The 14,753-nt window shown below is 36.6% G+C and overlaps 1 protein-coding gene across 2 annotated transcripts; it reads left to right on the forward strand.

Moving 5' to 3' along the window:
* The first annotated feature begins 4,431 nt into the window (after positions 1–4,431).
* LOC103931499 (heavy metal-associated isoprenylated plant protein 47-like) lies at positions 4,432–5,515 on the forward strand. 2 transcript variants are annotated; one of them, XM_009341011.3, is made up of 3 exons: positions 4,432–4,555; positions 4,774–4,852; positions 4,972–5,515. In XM_009341011.3, exons 1-3 carry the CDS (start codon positions 4,550–4,552, stop codon positions 5,223–5,225), a joined length of 339 nt encoding a protein of 112 aa, XP_009339286.2. In that variant the 5' UTR covers positions 4,432–4,549; the 3' UTR covers positions 5,226–5,515. The 2 variants fall into 2 exon arrangements, with proteins under 2 accessions (XP_009339286.2, XP_048426068.1); XM_048570111.1 differs by lacking the exon at positions 4,432–4,555 and having other exon boundaries at positions 4,768–4,852.
* The last annotated feature ends 9,238 nt before the right edge of the window (positions 5,516–14,753 follow it).

Below are 14,753 nucleotides of genomic sequence, written 5' to 3' on the forward strand. Positions count from 1 at the left end.
GAAAGAGTTCACAAAGGAGACTTGCAGGTTGAGTATATGTTTACAAAAGACCAGGTTGCTGATCTATTGACGAAGGGATTACATGGTCCGGCCTTTCTTCATCACTGTTGCAATCTCAAACCGGGGTTCCCCAGTTGAGATTGAGGTGGGGTATTAACCATAAGAATGCCAAGTGGCATAATCTCTACTATGACATGTGTAATGATCCTAAAGTGTTTGTTTTAGTTAGTTACAAGTTGACTTACTGACTAAGTATCCTAGTTACTATATATAGTGAGCTAAGTCATTTTCCAATGTAATGAAAAACTGTTATTGCTGTAATATCAAAGTCTTCTTTCTCTCTTCTGTGACTTTTTGCATTCCTTCTCTTTTTTCATCTCTGTGTGTTAAGAGGAAGAACAAATAAAGGAACGAGGAAAATTTTCAGATTTTGGAAACTGCTTTTTACGATCAATTTGTTTTGATTACTCAAAGACTTTGACTTCGGTTTGCCAATGGGGATGTACAAGATATGATCATCGATAAGAAGATTTTTGTATGTACTTTTATAGAGACATAAATTATTTAAACACATAAAATTGACACATAAGCGTAATATACTTTCTAACATATGTAGGGCTTAAATTGATGTTTGAAGCCAATCAAAACTAGAGAACATTCGTGTATGGTACTAGGGTGTATTATACTGTACTAATTAATGTATTTTTGTTAAACCACTTGTTAATATCATATTCTCTTCCATGGTAATACTTACATTCTCCCAAATAACGTACTTTACTGTAGAGTTTTCATAATTGGAGTGGTTCAATCCCTTAATCTTTATTTGACAACTATTTCTATAAAATATCATTTAAACTGGAAATCGCTTAATCATTTAAGTGTATCAAATAAATCAACAATGTAGGCATCAAGTATCATATTCATGATGTACCATTGATTTATTAATTTGATAACGTTGAATGACTAAACAATTTCTGATTCGAATTATTTTGTAGGGATGGTCTCAAATTAAGTTAAGATATTGAACGTTTTCGATTATGAATTTCTAATGTGAATGAACGTTATTCGCTAGTAGATGAATGAGCTCATCCGCTAAGAAGAAAATGCAAGCATTGTCCAAAAAAAAAAAAAATATATATATATATATATATATATAAATAATACCCCTCTCTCTTAATTTGTATTCCATCTGAAATCTAAGCACGGTTTTGACTCAGTCTGTGGCAATGTTGGAAACTCTCTCTCTACCAAATTTGAATCTAAGCATGGTTTTGTCTCAGTTTGATGGCGTTTGTTTGGCCAAGTCGTTGAAGAACAAGTTTGGCTTCACCACCGTAGTCAGTATTGAAGAAGTGAAAAACCCGGAAGAAAAGCTAGCTGAGCCAATTCAGTTGGTGTCAAGATATATTCACTATTCACAGTATCCAGCTGTGCAGTACCACTATGATAGATTCTGCAGGTACTAAATTAGGCACTTTAACTTAAAGTTAGTATAAATTACATAAAATTACTACAATTATTGGGTCAGTCACAGTTTCATACCTTATCTTTAAAACATTTAAATGTCATACCTTATCTTACGAATTTGTTACAATTTCATACCTTCCGTCAGTTTGTCTGTCAATTCTTCCGTTAAATAGTGACATGACTTGAGACGAGACCCACTCTCTATTAAAAAATTAATTAAATATTAAAAACTAAAAAAAATAAATCATTTATTTATTTATTTATTTTTTATTTTTGGCATGGGGGACTTTCTTCCCCATCTTTATCCACCTCACCTTGTCTTCCCCCAACCCAAAACCAGAACCACCCCAAACCCAAGTCCCACCTCGCCAACATCTCCCTCCCCCATCCCCCAACCCTCCTCGGCCACTCATCCTACTCCCTCACTCTTCTTTTCTCTCCTAGAAACAAACAAATTTTGAAACAAAAAACCCAGAATTTTTTTTTTGTAGGTGATCGATTCCATCGATTCTCTCCCCACTCTTCTCTTCTATTCTGGCCAATTCCGCTATCGCTCCCCCTCCCTCCGACGCCAACGTCGCTCCCTGCCTCTTCTCTCGAACCCCAAACCAAAACCCAGAAAAACCCGATCGAACTCGCTCTCCTTCGACCCCAGAACCTAAGCATAGCTGCCTCCCGTCCCCTGAACCAAAACCCACAAACCCTTGAGCAAAGCCTGAAGCTTTCTCCGAAACAGGTGAATTTGAAATTTAGGGTTAGGGTTTGGGTCAAATTGGGGTATTTTGTTTGAAATTGGTTACAGGGATTAATTTGGTAAGGGTGATAGGTGGGTAAGAGGAGGGGAGCGGGAGGAGCACCATGGGAGGGAGGTGGAGATGGAGGAAAAGACGGTGGCAAGGGTTCTGTTTTGGCGTTGAAGAAAGGTTGGGGGGACAAGGGTGGATGGGGAAGAAAGGGTGAGGGGGATAAGAGGTGGGTCCCCCATGCAAAAAAAATATTAAATGATTTTATTTTTTTTAGTTTTTGATATTTAATTAATTTTTTAATAGAGAGTGGGCCCCGTCTCAAGCCACGTCACTATTTAACAAAAAAATTGACTGACAAACTGACGAAAGGTATGAAATTATAACAAATTTGTAAGATGAGGTATGACATTGAAATGTTTTAAAGATAAGATATGAAACTGTGATTGACCCAATAGTTGAGGTAATTTTATGTAATTTACCAAGTTATTTTCTTCCAGATTCGTTGTAGCAAATAGACTACCCAAGTATAAGCACTTTTACCTAAGCATATGTATATATATATATATATATAATTAAATACTTTGAATTTTTTTTTATTATATATAAATGAGAATGATGAAGGATCAGGCAAGTCGAACTACAAAAGTAGCCTTATTCTTTAACACGCACAAAGCAGTCAAAAAGAATCAAAATCCGAGAATTAGCCTTCAACTACAAAAGTAGACTACTTCATTTACGCTCAAAGCGATTTGAAATTACTAATTCCAAATAGAAAAACGCATTGCTCCAGAGATGCGAGAGCATTTTTGTTTTGTTCAATTTATACTTTCGTCTCGCATCTGCAAAATCCATGACAACCAACAAATTTGGACTTTTTCGACGTAACCTTATAATATCGCTTGCATAAAAAATAAAAAAATAAAAAATTAAATGGGAAGTTTAGATTACTTTGTGTCAACGTACTCATTATCATTGTATGAGGATTAATTATAGCACAAAACAGATAAAGCCCCAATAAATAAGAATGTGTTCCAGATATGTTGGGTCTTCCCCTCATTTAAGTGACAAAGACTGAGCGGGTGGTTCAAATTAACATTGCATGCAAATGCACAGTTGATCAATTGTACCAATAGCCAATTAGACTCCACCATGTGTTTGATAGACACACACCATCCACACTCACATAGATGATAATGTATATATCCTCTATCTTTAACACAAAATTTAAAAACTAAAAAACTGAAAATTACAAGTAAAATAGATATCAAACGGGTCTTTAAATTTTGCCCACATGACAGTATTTTTTTTCGCATTAGCAAGATCTATGATAACAACGAGCTTAGACTTTTTTTCGATTCTACCCTCATAATATCCCTTTGTAAAAATTAAATGGAAAGTTTAGTTTACTTTGTATTAAACCCATGTACACGTATTCACTATCATTCAAGTGATTAAGAACGTTTACCTGCACTCAAAATGCTTTAAGACTCAAAGTTTTGATCGATAAATTTTATCTATTAATTATCTCTCATTTCCTACGGAACTAAAACCAAACACACAAAGCTCAAACAACTTGGAAGTACCCAAGGTTTCTCTTTGAATTAAGGTACTTCTTTCTCAAAAACACAACAAAAAAACATAAATTAAGCCCCAACAAATAAAAATGTGTTCTATATTTTTTGGGTCTTCCACTCCATTAAGTGACAAAAACTAAGTGGTTGGCTCAAATTAAGATTACATTCAAGGTTTTGGTAAAAGATTTTTCATTGAGATTACATGCAGGGTTGATCGATGATAGTAGTACCCGATTGGACGCCACCATAGTTTTTTTTTTAATCTGAAATGACTCACAAAACAGCGACACCATAAAACTTTTGCAATATTTAATCAAGTCTTGGTCGTCCACTTGAGGCATATCTTTGTCTTTAACCAAATGCGCAGACGTATTACAAACTTGAAATTAATTTATATTTTTTCAAATTCCATATGAAATGTAGGATCGATGCCCCAATCATTAAGTCAAATAGCACACCAACCTTACAGGTGACTTGCCAATTCAATATCTGTCTCTTGTACACCAAATGCATACCGCGTCTGACCCGGTCCAGTGTGAAAATCTTGGTTTTCAAGCAGATGGTCCTTTGTACGTATTAACCCTACTTTAAGATATACTCGTTTTCGTGGGGACACACAAGTCAACAAGAAGTAATACTGTATAAAGATTAAGCTCCTATAAATACCTTATCATTGGTTTTTAAGTGGCATCCAAGTAGCCCAAGTTGAAATCTAGAGTTAACAGTTCATAGATTCATAAGACTCATTTTCTGCTCCCGAACATGAAGGCAAGCGTTTTCATTTGTTCAGATATAACGTATATATATTTAAGTATTCCATTTCTTTAGAGAAACGATTTTGTCAAACATGTTTTTTCGTCAAAGGAGTGTGTGCGAGAGAAAAGATTGTGCGAAATCACTCCGTGTTCTTTATTAATTTGAAATTTTCACCTTTGTTAAGCCAAATCACAAAGGTTTTTAACAACATATGATCTTTGTATATGCAGCAAAAGATAGTCATGAAGGTGCAGCTGAACTCGGAGAAATGCAGAACCAAGGCCTTGAAGATTGCTGCGGTTGCCAAAGGTATGCATCATTAAAATCAAGAAGCAATCTGGTGACTATCCAAATGATCATTGATCATTCATATGAATTATTGAAAATTAATTAAACAATCAACTAATGATGAGTCACTGATTAAGCAGGTGCGAGCTCGGTGTCCATAGAAGTAGAGAAAGAGCATGTGGTGGTTACCGGAGACGGAATTGATGCCGTTGACTTGGCTAAATCATTGAAGAAGAAGCTTGGCTCTGGCACCATAGTAAGTGTCGAAGAATTGAAAAATCCGGAAGAAAAAACAGCTGAGCAGCCTGAGCCAATTCAGTGGGCATCAAGCTATTTTCACTATCCACAGTATCCAGCTGTGCAGTACTACTACGATGGATCCTACAGATGGTAAATTCAGCAATTCAAAATTAAGTGAGTTTGACGACTCAGCAATTTGTGGCCCGTAGTTTGAATCGGCTTCCTGCAACAGACCTCAAGAATCATGTTGTATACATTTGTTTTTTACCGCAGGCCCTCTCAGTGCCAGTGGTTAAATAACTGTTGTGGAAAGTGTAGTTTCCCCCTTCTTGTAATTTTACTGTTAGTGTAAAATTGGCAATTTCTAAAAAAATGCCCAAGTCTATAACGTCTTAGACTAGTGTATGTTTTTTGTTGAAATATTTAAATCTAAATTTGTCTTCAGTGCTCTCGAACTCACAAAATGTCAAGAGTTTTATAAACATTCACTCGAATAAGTTCGACATTCATATGCATTCATATGGTCTCAGTTTGTGTTCAATACACTATTTAGTTTTGGGCTTTACACGTTAATTAGTTTGTTTAACTAAGATTTTATTTATCTTAATTAAAAGCCCATGTCATTTTAGTTTGTATCCATCCGGGAAAAGACAGCAGCTGGTGAATTCATCTTAGACAATGATGTCATTATTGTAGCTTTAGCTAGGTTACCAAAAGAATATGTCACTATTAGAAAATGTTGGTCTGGAAATACTATTTCAATGACTCCTCTACAACCTGAATGCCATGCTCCATAGAAGAGGACATACAACTCCAAACTGCTTCTTCAGGAATTCTAATGGTGTTTCTTCTGGTTGTGTTCAAGAATGCCAAATTTATGGAAAAGAGGGGCACATTGCACTGGAATGCTATCATGTGAGGAATTACTCAGTCCAGCCACAGCCACCATTTTTCTTCGCTCCAACTTACTCTGTCCAGCCACAGCCACCGTTAATACTTTCAGTTCCCTTTGCTTATCATTATTCATATCAGGTGCCTTCTCCACAAGGATTTACAGTACCACAAAGTTTACCAATTCCTGAGAATCATTATCAACCTTCATACATGAATGCCATGACTGCTCAAGGATCTAAATCTTTTTCCAATCCTACCTCTTGGTTTATGGATACACAAGCTTCTAACCACATAACTTCAGATATTTCTTAATCAAGTAACTAATTTTGAAGGTTCAGAGAAAATAAAAATAGGCAATGGTCAAGGTTTGCCTATTAAGAATCTTGGAAATACATTGACTTACACTCCTTCTCACTCTCCTATTTTAAAGAATGTTTTACATGTACCTTCCATTGCTGTGAATCTTATGTCGTTTCCTTAATTGTGCAAGGACAACAAATATTGGTTTGTCTATGATGATACTCAGTTTTTTTGTGAATGACAAGTTGACAAGGGTAATCTTTTACAAAGGTAAGAGTAATCCTGGTGAATTGTTTCAGATTTATGTTTCTACTTTTCAAAATGCAAGTGCTTCAATTGGACAATCGGTGAAATCTTCTGTTTGGCATCACAGATTGGGTTATTCAGCAAATAAAGTCATGTCTATTATGCTATCTAAGTCGCAGATTTCTCACACCTTAGAGGCTTAGATTATACTCATAAAATGTGCAGTGGTTGTATTCAAGGAAAGAGGATTAGGAATCATTTTCATGTTGAATCTACTAAGTGTTTGTTCCTTTTTTGTGGATTCATACAGATGTATGTGGGTCATCTCCTATAAAATCCATTGAAGGCTACATATATTATGTAGTGTTTGTTGATGGTTGTACTCATTTTGTATGGAGTTTTCCTCTATTCAATAAATTAGAAGTTTTCTCAATTTTTATCAAGTTTTATAAGTTTATAGAAGTTTAGTTTGGAATGAATATTCAATGTTTGTAATCTGATGGGGTGGTAAATTCACAAGTAAGTTCCGCCACCAAATTGTAGTATAGAATCATCTTCAAAGATCTCGATCAAAGCAAGCATATGCCACTGGCTTGTTTAAGCCAGGGGAGAAGCAAAGCAAGCTTGTTAGAGTCTAGCAGGAAATGCTATTCGGACAGTAGTGGATCAAGGTATGCAATGGGCATTTAAGGATTTCCCAGAGCCTAAGGGTATGGTTCATAGGATTTCATGTCATTATAGCTTGTCATTATGTCAAGATCACTTTGTAACGACATGATTATATTGTTATACTCAACTTGTCATTACTTCAAAATTACTCAGTAATGACATGATTATACAGCCATGCACTCAGCTTGTCATTACTTCGAGACTACAATAATGATATGATTATATTAACCAACTTACACTAGCCATGGCTAGTGTGTTGTATTGTATGCTATGCCACTAGAGTAAGTAGCAATTTTGGTGAGCACGTTTGATGTGGAGACATCTTTCCGAAGCTTTGACAGATAAGTTACTTATTCATTTTTATTAGAACTTCTATTTTGACAAATATGCTCTAAACATGTTATCAGGTATGTAACTAAGGGTCAGAGACCTATTAGATGTGGCCTTTCGAGGGATGTGAGAGAAAATTTGTGATACTTGCAGGTGTTTTAATTTGGGCTTATCACTATTTTTAGGAGACGTACTGCCGAATTTCGATAGATTGTAATAGTTTCACAGTCTAGCTGTGATTTCATGTGTATTATGGCTTCATCACCCATCCAGGTGATGTTCAACACACCTCGGTTTCAATGCCCACTGGACATCAGGTCGGGGTGTGTCAGAGAATATGTGAAAAATAGGTTGCAGAGCTTTTAGAAGTATTTTGTATGTTAATTTGAATGTCCTTTTCTTTAACCTTTTTGCTGCCTTTTATAGAAACCCTTCATTCTTCGAGATTAAACCTTTCATTCTCAGTTCATTGCCCTTGACTCAAGTGGTTGATGTGATTATTGCCAGATGATAAGCTTCCACTTGGATACTTAAGCTCTGATCCTCTTGGAACTATGAACTTGCCACTGAAATGTACTTTTCCACTGCAAAACTCAACTGAACAATCCTCCTTTAAAGTGAAAGAGGGCGATCAAGCCGCCCATTCCTGCTACTTCAAAAGTACTTCTGAACTTTGGGTCGTCCACTGTTTATTCCTATTAAAATGAGATACCCATTAAGAAATAAAAGTGATTTGTGGGATCATGGGCTTAGGTCAGGCCCAATGTCTATTTTTAGTCCAAACATGGCCTATTGGACGTAACATTTTTAATAGGTTGTGTACTTTTTTGGAATGTTTTGAAATGTTGAGACCAATTTGAAATAACACTAAAAAGTTGGATAGTTTTCATTACTTAATCCAATAATTAAATGGGAAGTTTAGTTTATTTTGTGTACGTGTACTCATTATCATTTAACAAGAAATTTGTAGTTCAAGTAATTAAAAGCATTTACTTTACACTCAAAATACCTCAAGATCCAAAGTTTTGTTCCATAAAATTTCTCTTAATTATCGTCTCATATTCTATAGAACTAGTACAAAACAGATAAAGTCCCAATAAATAAAAATAGAGATGTATTCTAAATATTTTGGGTCTTCTCCTCATTTAAGTGACAAAGAATAAACTGGCGGCTCAAGTTAACATTACATGCAAGGTTGATCGATTGTACCAATAGCCAATTAGACTCCACCATATGTCTACCATGATAGACACACATCATCAACACTCAAATAGATGATAATGTATTTGTCCTCTATCTTTAACAAAAAAAATTAAAAACTAAAAAGCAGAAAAGTACAAACAAATGAGTTAGATGATAATGTATTTGTCCTCTATCTTTAACAAAAAAATTAAAAACTAAAAAGTAAAAAATTACAAACAAATGAGTATCAAACAGCCCTTTAAAGTTTAAACTGTTATTTGAATTGACTCACGTAGATGGCTCCAAAGACTTACTATACGCATATCAGCAACACCATAAAATTTTTGCAATATTTAATTATCACATGAAGCACATTTTTGTCTCCTAGACCAAACGAGCAGACGTGTTACAACTTACAACTTGGAATTAGTTTATTTCTTTTGTTCTTTCAATTATTGTGGTTGTAGTTTGTTAAACACGAAAAAGGATCTTCGTCGGATTCTTTTCTTGGGGATCTCGGGGATTCTGCGATCATGACTGTTCATTGTATATCGTGCGGTCAGTTTTCGTTAAGTACAATTTATATTTAATTTTAAATTTTAAATTTAAATGATTTATGACTGCACGATATACGATAAACGGTCACGATCATAGAATCTTCGGAATCCCTAAAAAAAGAATCCAGTGAGGATCCTTTTCCATTAAAGACCACCACCAATTAACCTTATTGGATGACTTGCCAATCCAATATCTGTCTCTTATGTGCTAAATGAGCTTTGCAGCTAAAACAGAGAACTAGCGCATTGTACTGTGTCTGACTGAGTATAGTGTGAACAGCCTAATTACCCGATGATTTATTTATACCGTTGGATAACTTGACGATCTCTGATTCTAATGATTTTGTAGGGATGATATTAATTAAGATTAAGATATTGACCATTTCCAATTATGAATTTATATTGTGAAGATACATTATTCACAAATGCAAGTATTATCAATATGTATATAATATCCCTCTCTCTCTTAATTTGTATTCCATCTGAAAATATAACCACGGTTTTGATTCACTTTGTGGAAATGTTGGAAACTCTCTCTACCTTAATTTGTTCCATCTGGAAAATCAGAGTATTTTGGAACCAAATTATAATGTTCTAAAAGCCAGTGGAAAACTACTGTTCATTAATAGTGTCCACCCAGCTTTGTCCCTCATTTTCTTCATGGTTTTCCGGTTTTATTGGGATTGTGCAGTGAAGTGGCGATTTGCCCTTCTTCATGCATGCTGCGTGTGCGTGTTCCCTGCGTCCTCATCGTGCGCTTTTTCGTTGGATTTTCTTCCTGCTGTACACGTGTTGCTCATCGTGGAAGAGAAGAAACATGGAAAAGCAGGCTCCTCCATTTGCTCTCACAGATTTCTCGAGCTCTCTCCCAAGCTCCTAATCGCTGGTCTCCAGAAAAAGGTGAGTCTCTCTCCCTCTCTCTCACAAATCTCGGCTTTGACCAAGCCAGTAGATGCTTTCAGTTTGATTCGAAGAAGATTTTTACCCAGAAAAGCTAGCGTTTCTTGGTTTGTTCTTGGGATCTTACATTTGGGTTTTGTTTTGTTCAAATATGGGGTTTTTGTGATTTTGGATTTAGAAGTGGGTTTTCTGTTGAAATTATTATTATTATTTTTTATTATTGGTGATTTTGCGGCAATTGCTGGTGGGAATTGGATCTCCGATGAGATCCAAGGACTAATATCAGGATTAGAAAAAGATATTGAGAGATTTTCCAAACTCTCCAGCTTTACCAAAATACTAAAATACTATGAATTTTTTTTTTTTTAATATATAAATGAGGAGGATGAAGATTAGGTGAGTTGAACTACAAAAGTAGCCTTACTCTTAACACGCACAAAACGGTAAAAAAGAATCAAAACCTGAGATATAGTCATTAACTACAAAAGTGGGTTATTTTCCGGCCTAGAGTAATTTGAAGGGCTAACTTCCCGATAGAATGATCCCTTGTCCCCCATCACCAAAATTTTATTCAAATAAAAAACAAAGAAATACAAACGGGGACTAAAGCCAAACCGGCAAATAGAAGACAAAAAAGAATTGGTTTAATTTGTTTTTTACGTGATGTACTATGATTGCATACATGTCAATACAAATTTTAGATATCAAGCTCTGTGAAACTAGGAGCGTTGAAGACTTTTTATAAGTGTAACTCTTTTTCTAAAACTCTAAAACACTGAGGGATTGGTTTGGTACAATTATTTTCTTATTTTGTGCTAGCGAAGATGTACAATGATAAAGTCATATTTTCTTATCAATTGGGGAAATAATATAAGTGGGGCTGGCTCTGAGGATTTGGGATCCTAAACGAGACTTTGAAGTCCGGCCTAGAATAAACAAGGGTGTTTATGATTTGGAGTTTTTTGGGGAATGCCATAAAGGCCAATGGGTTTAGTTGTTTAGGGTTTGGTGTTTGGCACTTTGGGGAGTGCGACAAAAGCAGTAAACAAATTTGTATTTCAAGTCAATAAGACATGTTTGAGTCGCTTGACGTTTTACCTTTTATATACAAAAGAGGTTTGTTGTTTTTTATTCAATTGATTATATAAAACAATTAAATCTTACAATTGTAAAACCCCTCCCCAAATTTATTGTGAATTTTACATTTCCCCTAAAGATTTACACTTTTTTTACAAATTTGTCCCCGTATCTTTAACCAATCTGGATCCTTTTTAGATTTTCTCTCGTCTCTCTCTATAGCTGCCACGTGGCAGTTCCCTAACCCTTTCCCTTCTTCTCTCTTTCCCCCACCCGAGACTTTCTCTTTTAGCTCTCTATCTCTCACTCCTGAATCTCTCTCATTCTCTATTTCCCGATCGACGCAGCACCACCCTCACACCTAGAGGCATCCGATGACGTCGTAGCACCACCACCACTCTCCCGGACTTTCTCTCCCGCTCCCTTTGTCTCTATGGAACCCCGAGACACCCAGAGGGCACCCAAAACCCAAGTCCGGCGAACCGTGGGTGTGCGAGCCCAAATCTGGCCACTTCCGATCTTCTTGACGAAACAAAGGTAACAAACTTCTTCCCTTCTCTTGTATCTTCATGTTCATAAGTAGATTGGAGGGTAGATCAGCGAAATGGCGTCGACCGGAGCTTGGAAGGCTCCGACCTTCTTCCCCGATGAGGAAAGGGCCTTCAAGCCCAAACCAAAAAGACCAGGCCTTCGGGCTGTGACCAACATCGGGCCTTTGGCCCGCTAAATCCCCAAACCCAACCCATTTATTTAATTGATTTGATTATATTTTTTTTAAACCCTTATTTTGGGCTGGGCTTACAAGCCCAAGGTCCATTCGAACCCCAAAGCCAAAACAGGCCTTCGGCCTAGTGAACCTCAAGGCCCAGTTCCTTGGAACCAAGGCCTGGGCCTTAGAACCCTACCTGGTTGTGAAGCCCAAATCCTTAGGCCCTTTTGACCCAATACTCTAGAACCCAGCCCAGTTGACTAGATTGATTTGACGAACCCATTTTGACCTGATCGTTGACTGGTTGACTTTGACCCAGTTTGATAGTTAACCCAATCATCGATCAACGTTGAATTTGACTTTAACTTGTCAATGTTGACTTTTTGACTTTTTTCGACTTTTCGTCTGGAATCCTTCCTAGGCTAATTTTGACGTCTTGGACCTGTTTTTGACGTTCATTTTCCCAAATTCAATCATTTGAATATAGTTTTATTAATTGTACCTTTTATGTGTTTAGGTGCAATTAATAGCAGCGATTCTGTTATTCCTAGTTTGTACGGCTCTACTACGACTGAGTATCTATGAGTCGACTCCTTTTAAAATGCATGTTTTAATAGTAGAATTGCATATATGAAAAACATGATTTAATGATTACGTTTTATGAGATATTATGCTTACTTAGAATATTTTGGAATATCATATTTACTGTTGAACCCATATTCTTTGTAGGATACCTGATGGATGACAATATACTATTTAGAACATGTTTTTACACATTTCATTATAGTATAGATGGATAACTTTATGCCATGAAGATGTTTTTGAGATATATGTACCTATGTTTGGAAAGACTATATTCAATGTTTTTGTGCATATCTAGTGGTCATTGTTATGTTTGTTTGGCAATGATACTTATATTGGCTTCGGCCGGGCATAGGTTGGGCCTGTTTAGCAATGATATTTATATTGGCTTCGGCTGGGTGTAGGTTAGGCTTGTTTGGTAAATGAAGGACGTGCTCTAAATGGCTTGTTTGGCAAACAAAGGGTTCTAATTGAATAGATACTGATGATGATACCACTAGTTAGCACTGTATATGAGATATGTTTTGTGAAGGTTTTATGGCATGCTAGGGTTTTCGGAAAACCTACTAAATACTATGCCATTTATGTGTTTTGTTTAAAACTTTGGGAGTTGGTATGTTAATAACTGTTTCAGTATTGTATATATCAACTTGATTCACTCATGTTTGTTTTACGCCACCTCAAGACTTAGAATCGAGGTGTACAATTCCAGCGTCAAGACACTTCCGCATCGGCATCTTCAAGTCCTTTTAGTGTAGGACCCACTCCTTTGTTCATTCAATTTTTTTTATATTAATTCTTTTAGTGTTTTAGATTAGATGTGTGCTCTAAACATGTTCCTTAAACGCATATTTATTATACTTAAATTTATAAGTCTTATTTATTCCTTGTTCTCAGCATTTGCATTAATAAATGACCTTGAACAAAGGTTAGAAAAAATTTGTGCATCGCTTCTCAGTATCGGTATTGTTCAATTTTCACCGACGCCAACTGCTAGGGCAAATATTTTGGTTCCTCCAACAAGCAATTATCTAATTTATGTTTGTGAAATAGGACACACTATCTTTGTCTCTGTGGAACCCCAAGACACCCAAAATGTGACAGCCCGTTCCGGAAATTTTAAAACATACGTGTGAAAGGACGATTTTGCCCCTAGTGTGATTTTTACGTTGTGTGGTTGTTTTTAAGCTTGGTTTGGGCTGGTTGTGGACCACACACATTTCCCCACACACATACTCACCCTTTCCCTGCCCTGCATCATGTCCCGTGCCATTTCCCTTCTCCCATTTCCATTCCCATTGTACGGACACAACCCAAATCTCCCCAAATCTTCACAGATCGAGGAAACAAAGTACATATCCATGCTCGTGAGGACCGTAGGAGTCCAACCATACCCATTTCAGGTAAGGATACCTTCGTTTTCACGTCGAACTCGGGATACCTAATTTTTGTCATTGTTCATGCACACGTAAATTCTTATGTTTTGGGAATTTCAAGCTTGTAGGAAGCTTGGTGAGGTCCTTAAGAGGCTCAGGGTGGTTCGTTTGAAGGTTTTGGATGTCAGGATAGTAAGTTTCGAGGTTGGTCGGAGTTGGTGGTGTTTTCCCGGCGAGATTTCGTGGATTTTAGCACTTGAAAGTGGTATGAACTTGTTCCTCTCGTTGTAAGCTTCAATTGGTACCAATTTTGTGAAATTTGGTTGAAAAACAAAGAAGATATCACGATTTGAAAATTTTCCAATTTTCCGGCGCAGGCGACGACGCTGGAGCCTCGCCAGAGAAGACGACGGAATATTCCTAACGGTGTTAACGGAATCCGTTAAGGTTAACGGAATATTCTTGAAAGCGTTAACTGAAGCCGTCAGCGTGCCAGGCATGTGCCTGCGCGTGGCCGGCGCGTGGGGGCTCGTGCGACGGTGAAATTTTTTTCTAAAAATATGGGGATGTTCCTGAGGTTGAGTAGATCACGTTGGTGTATTCATACACCCCATTTGAGCATTGAATGAGAAGTTATTTCATAAGGTTGGTTATGTGCTTTAAAATTAACGTTTTTGTAGTTGTTTCGCATATAGGTGAGACGTATCCCGAGGACGAGCGTGGTCACTCGAGGCAAGGGGGTTACGACCCTTCTACATACCAGTGAGTGGGCTTTTGGTTTTCCGTATATACCTATATACTCATGTTTTCCCAGGAATTGATTTGAGATGTTTATTCGTTATTACGCCATAGTTATTATT

This window comes from the organism of the source record quoted next, unplaced genomic scaffold, assembly GCF_019419815.1.
Source record: "Pyrus x bretschneideri cultivar Hongxiangsu unplaced genomic scaffold, Pyrus_bretschneideri_v1 Contig51, whole genome shotgun sequence".
Lineage (NCBI taxonomy): Eukaryota > Viridiplantae > Streptophyta > Magnoliopsida > Rosales > Rosaceae > Pyrus > Pyrus x bretschneideri.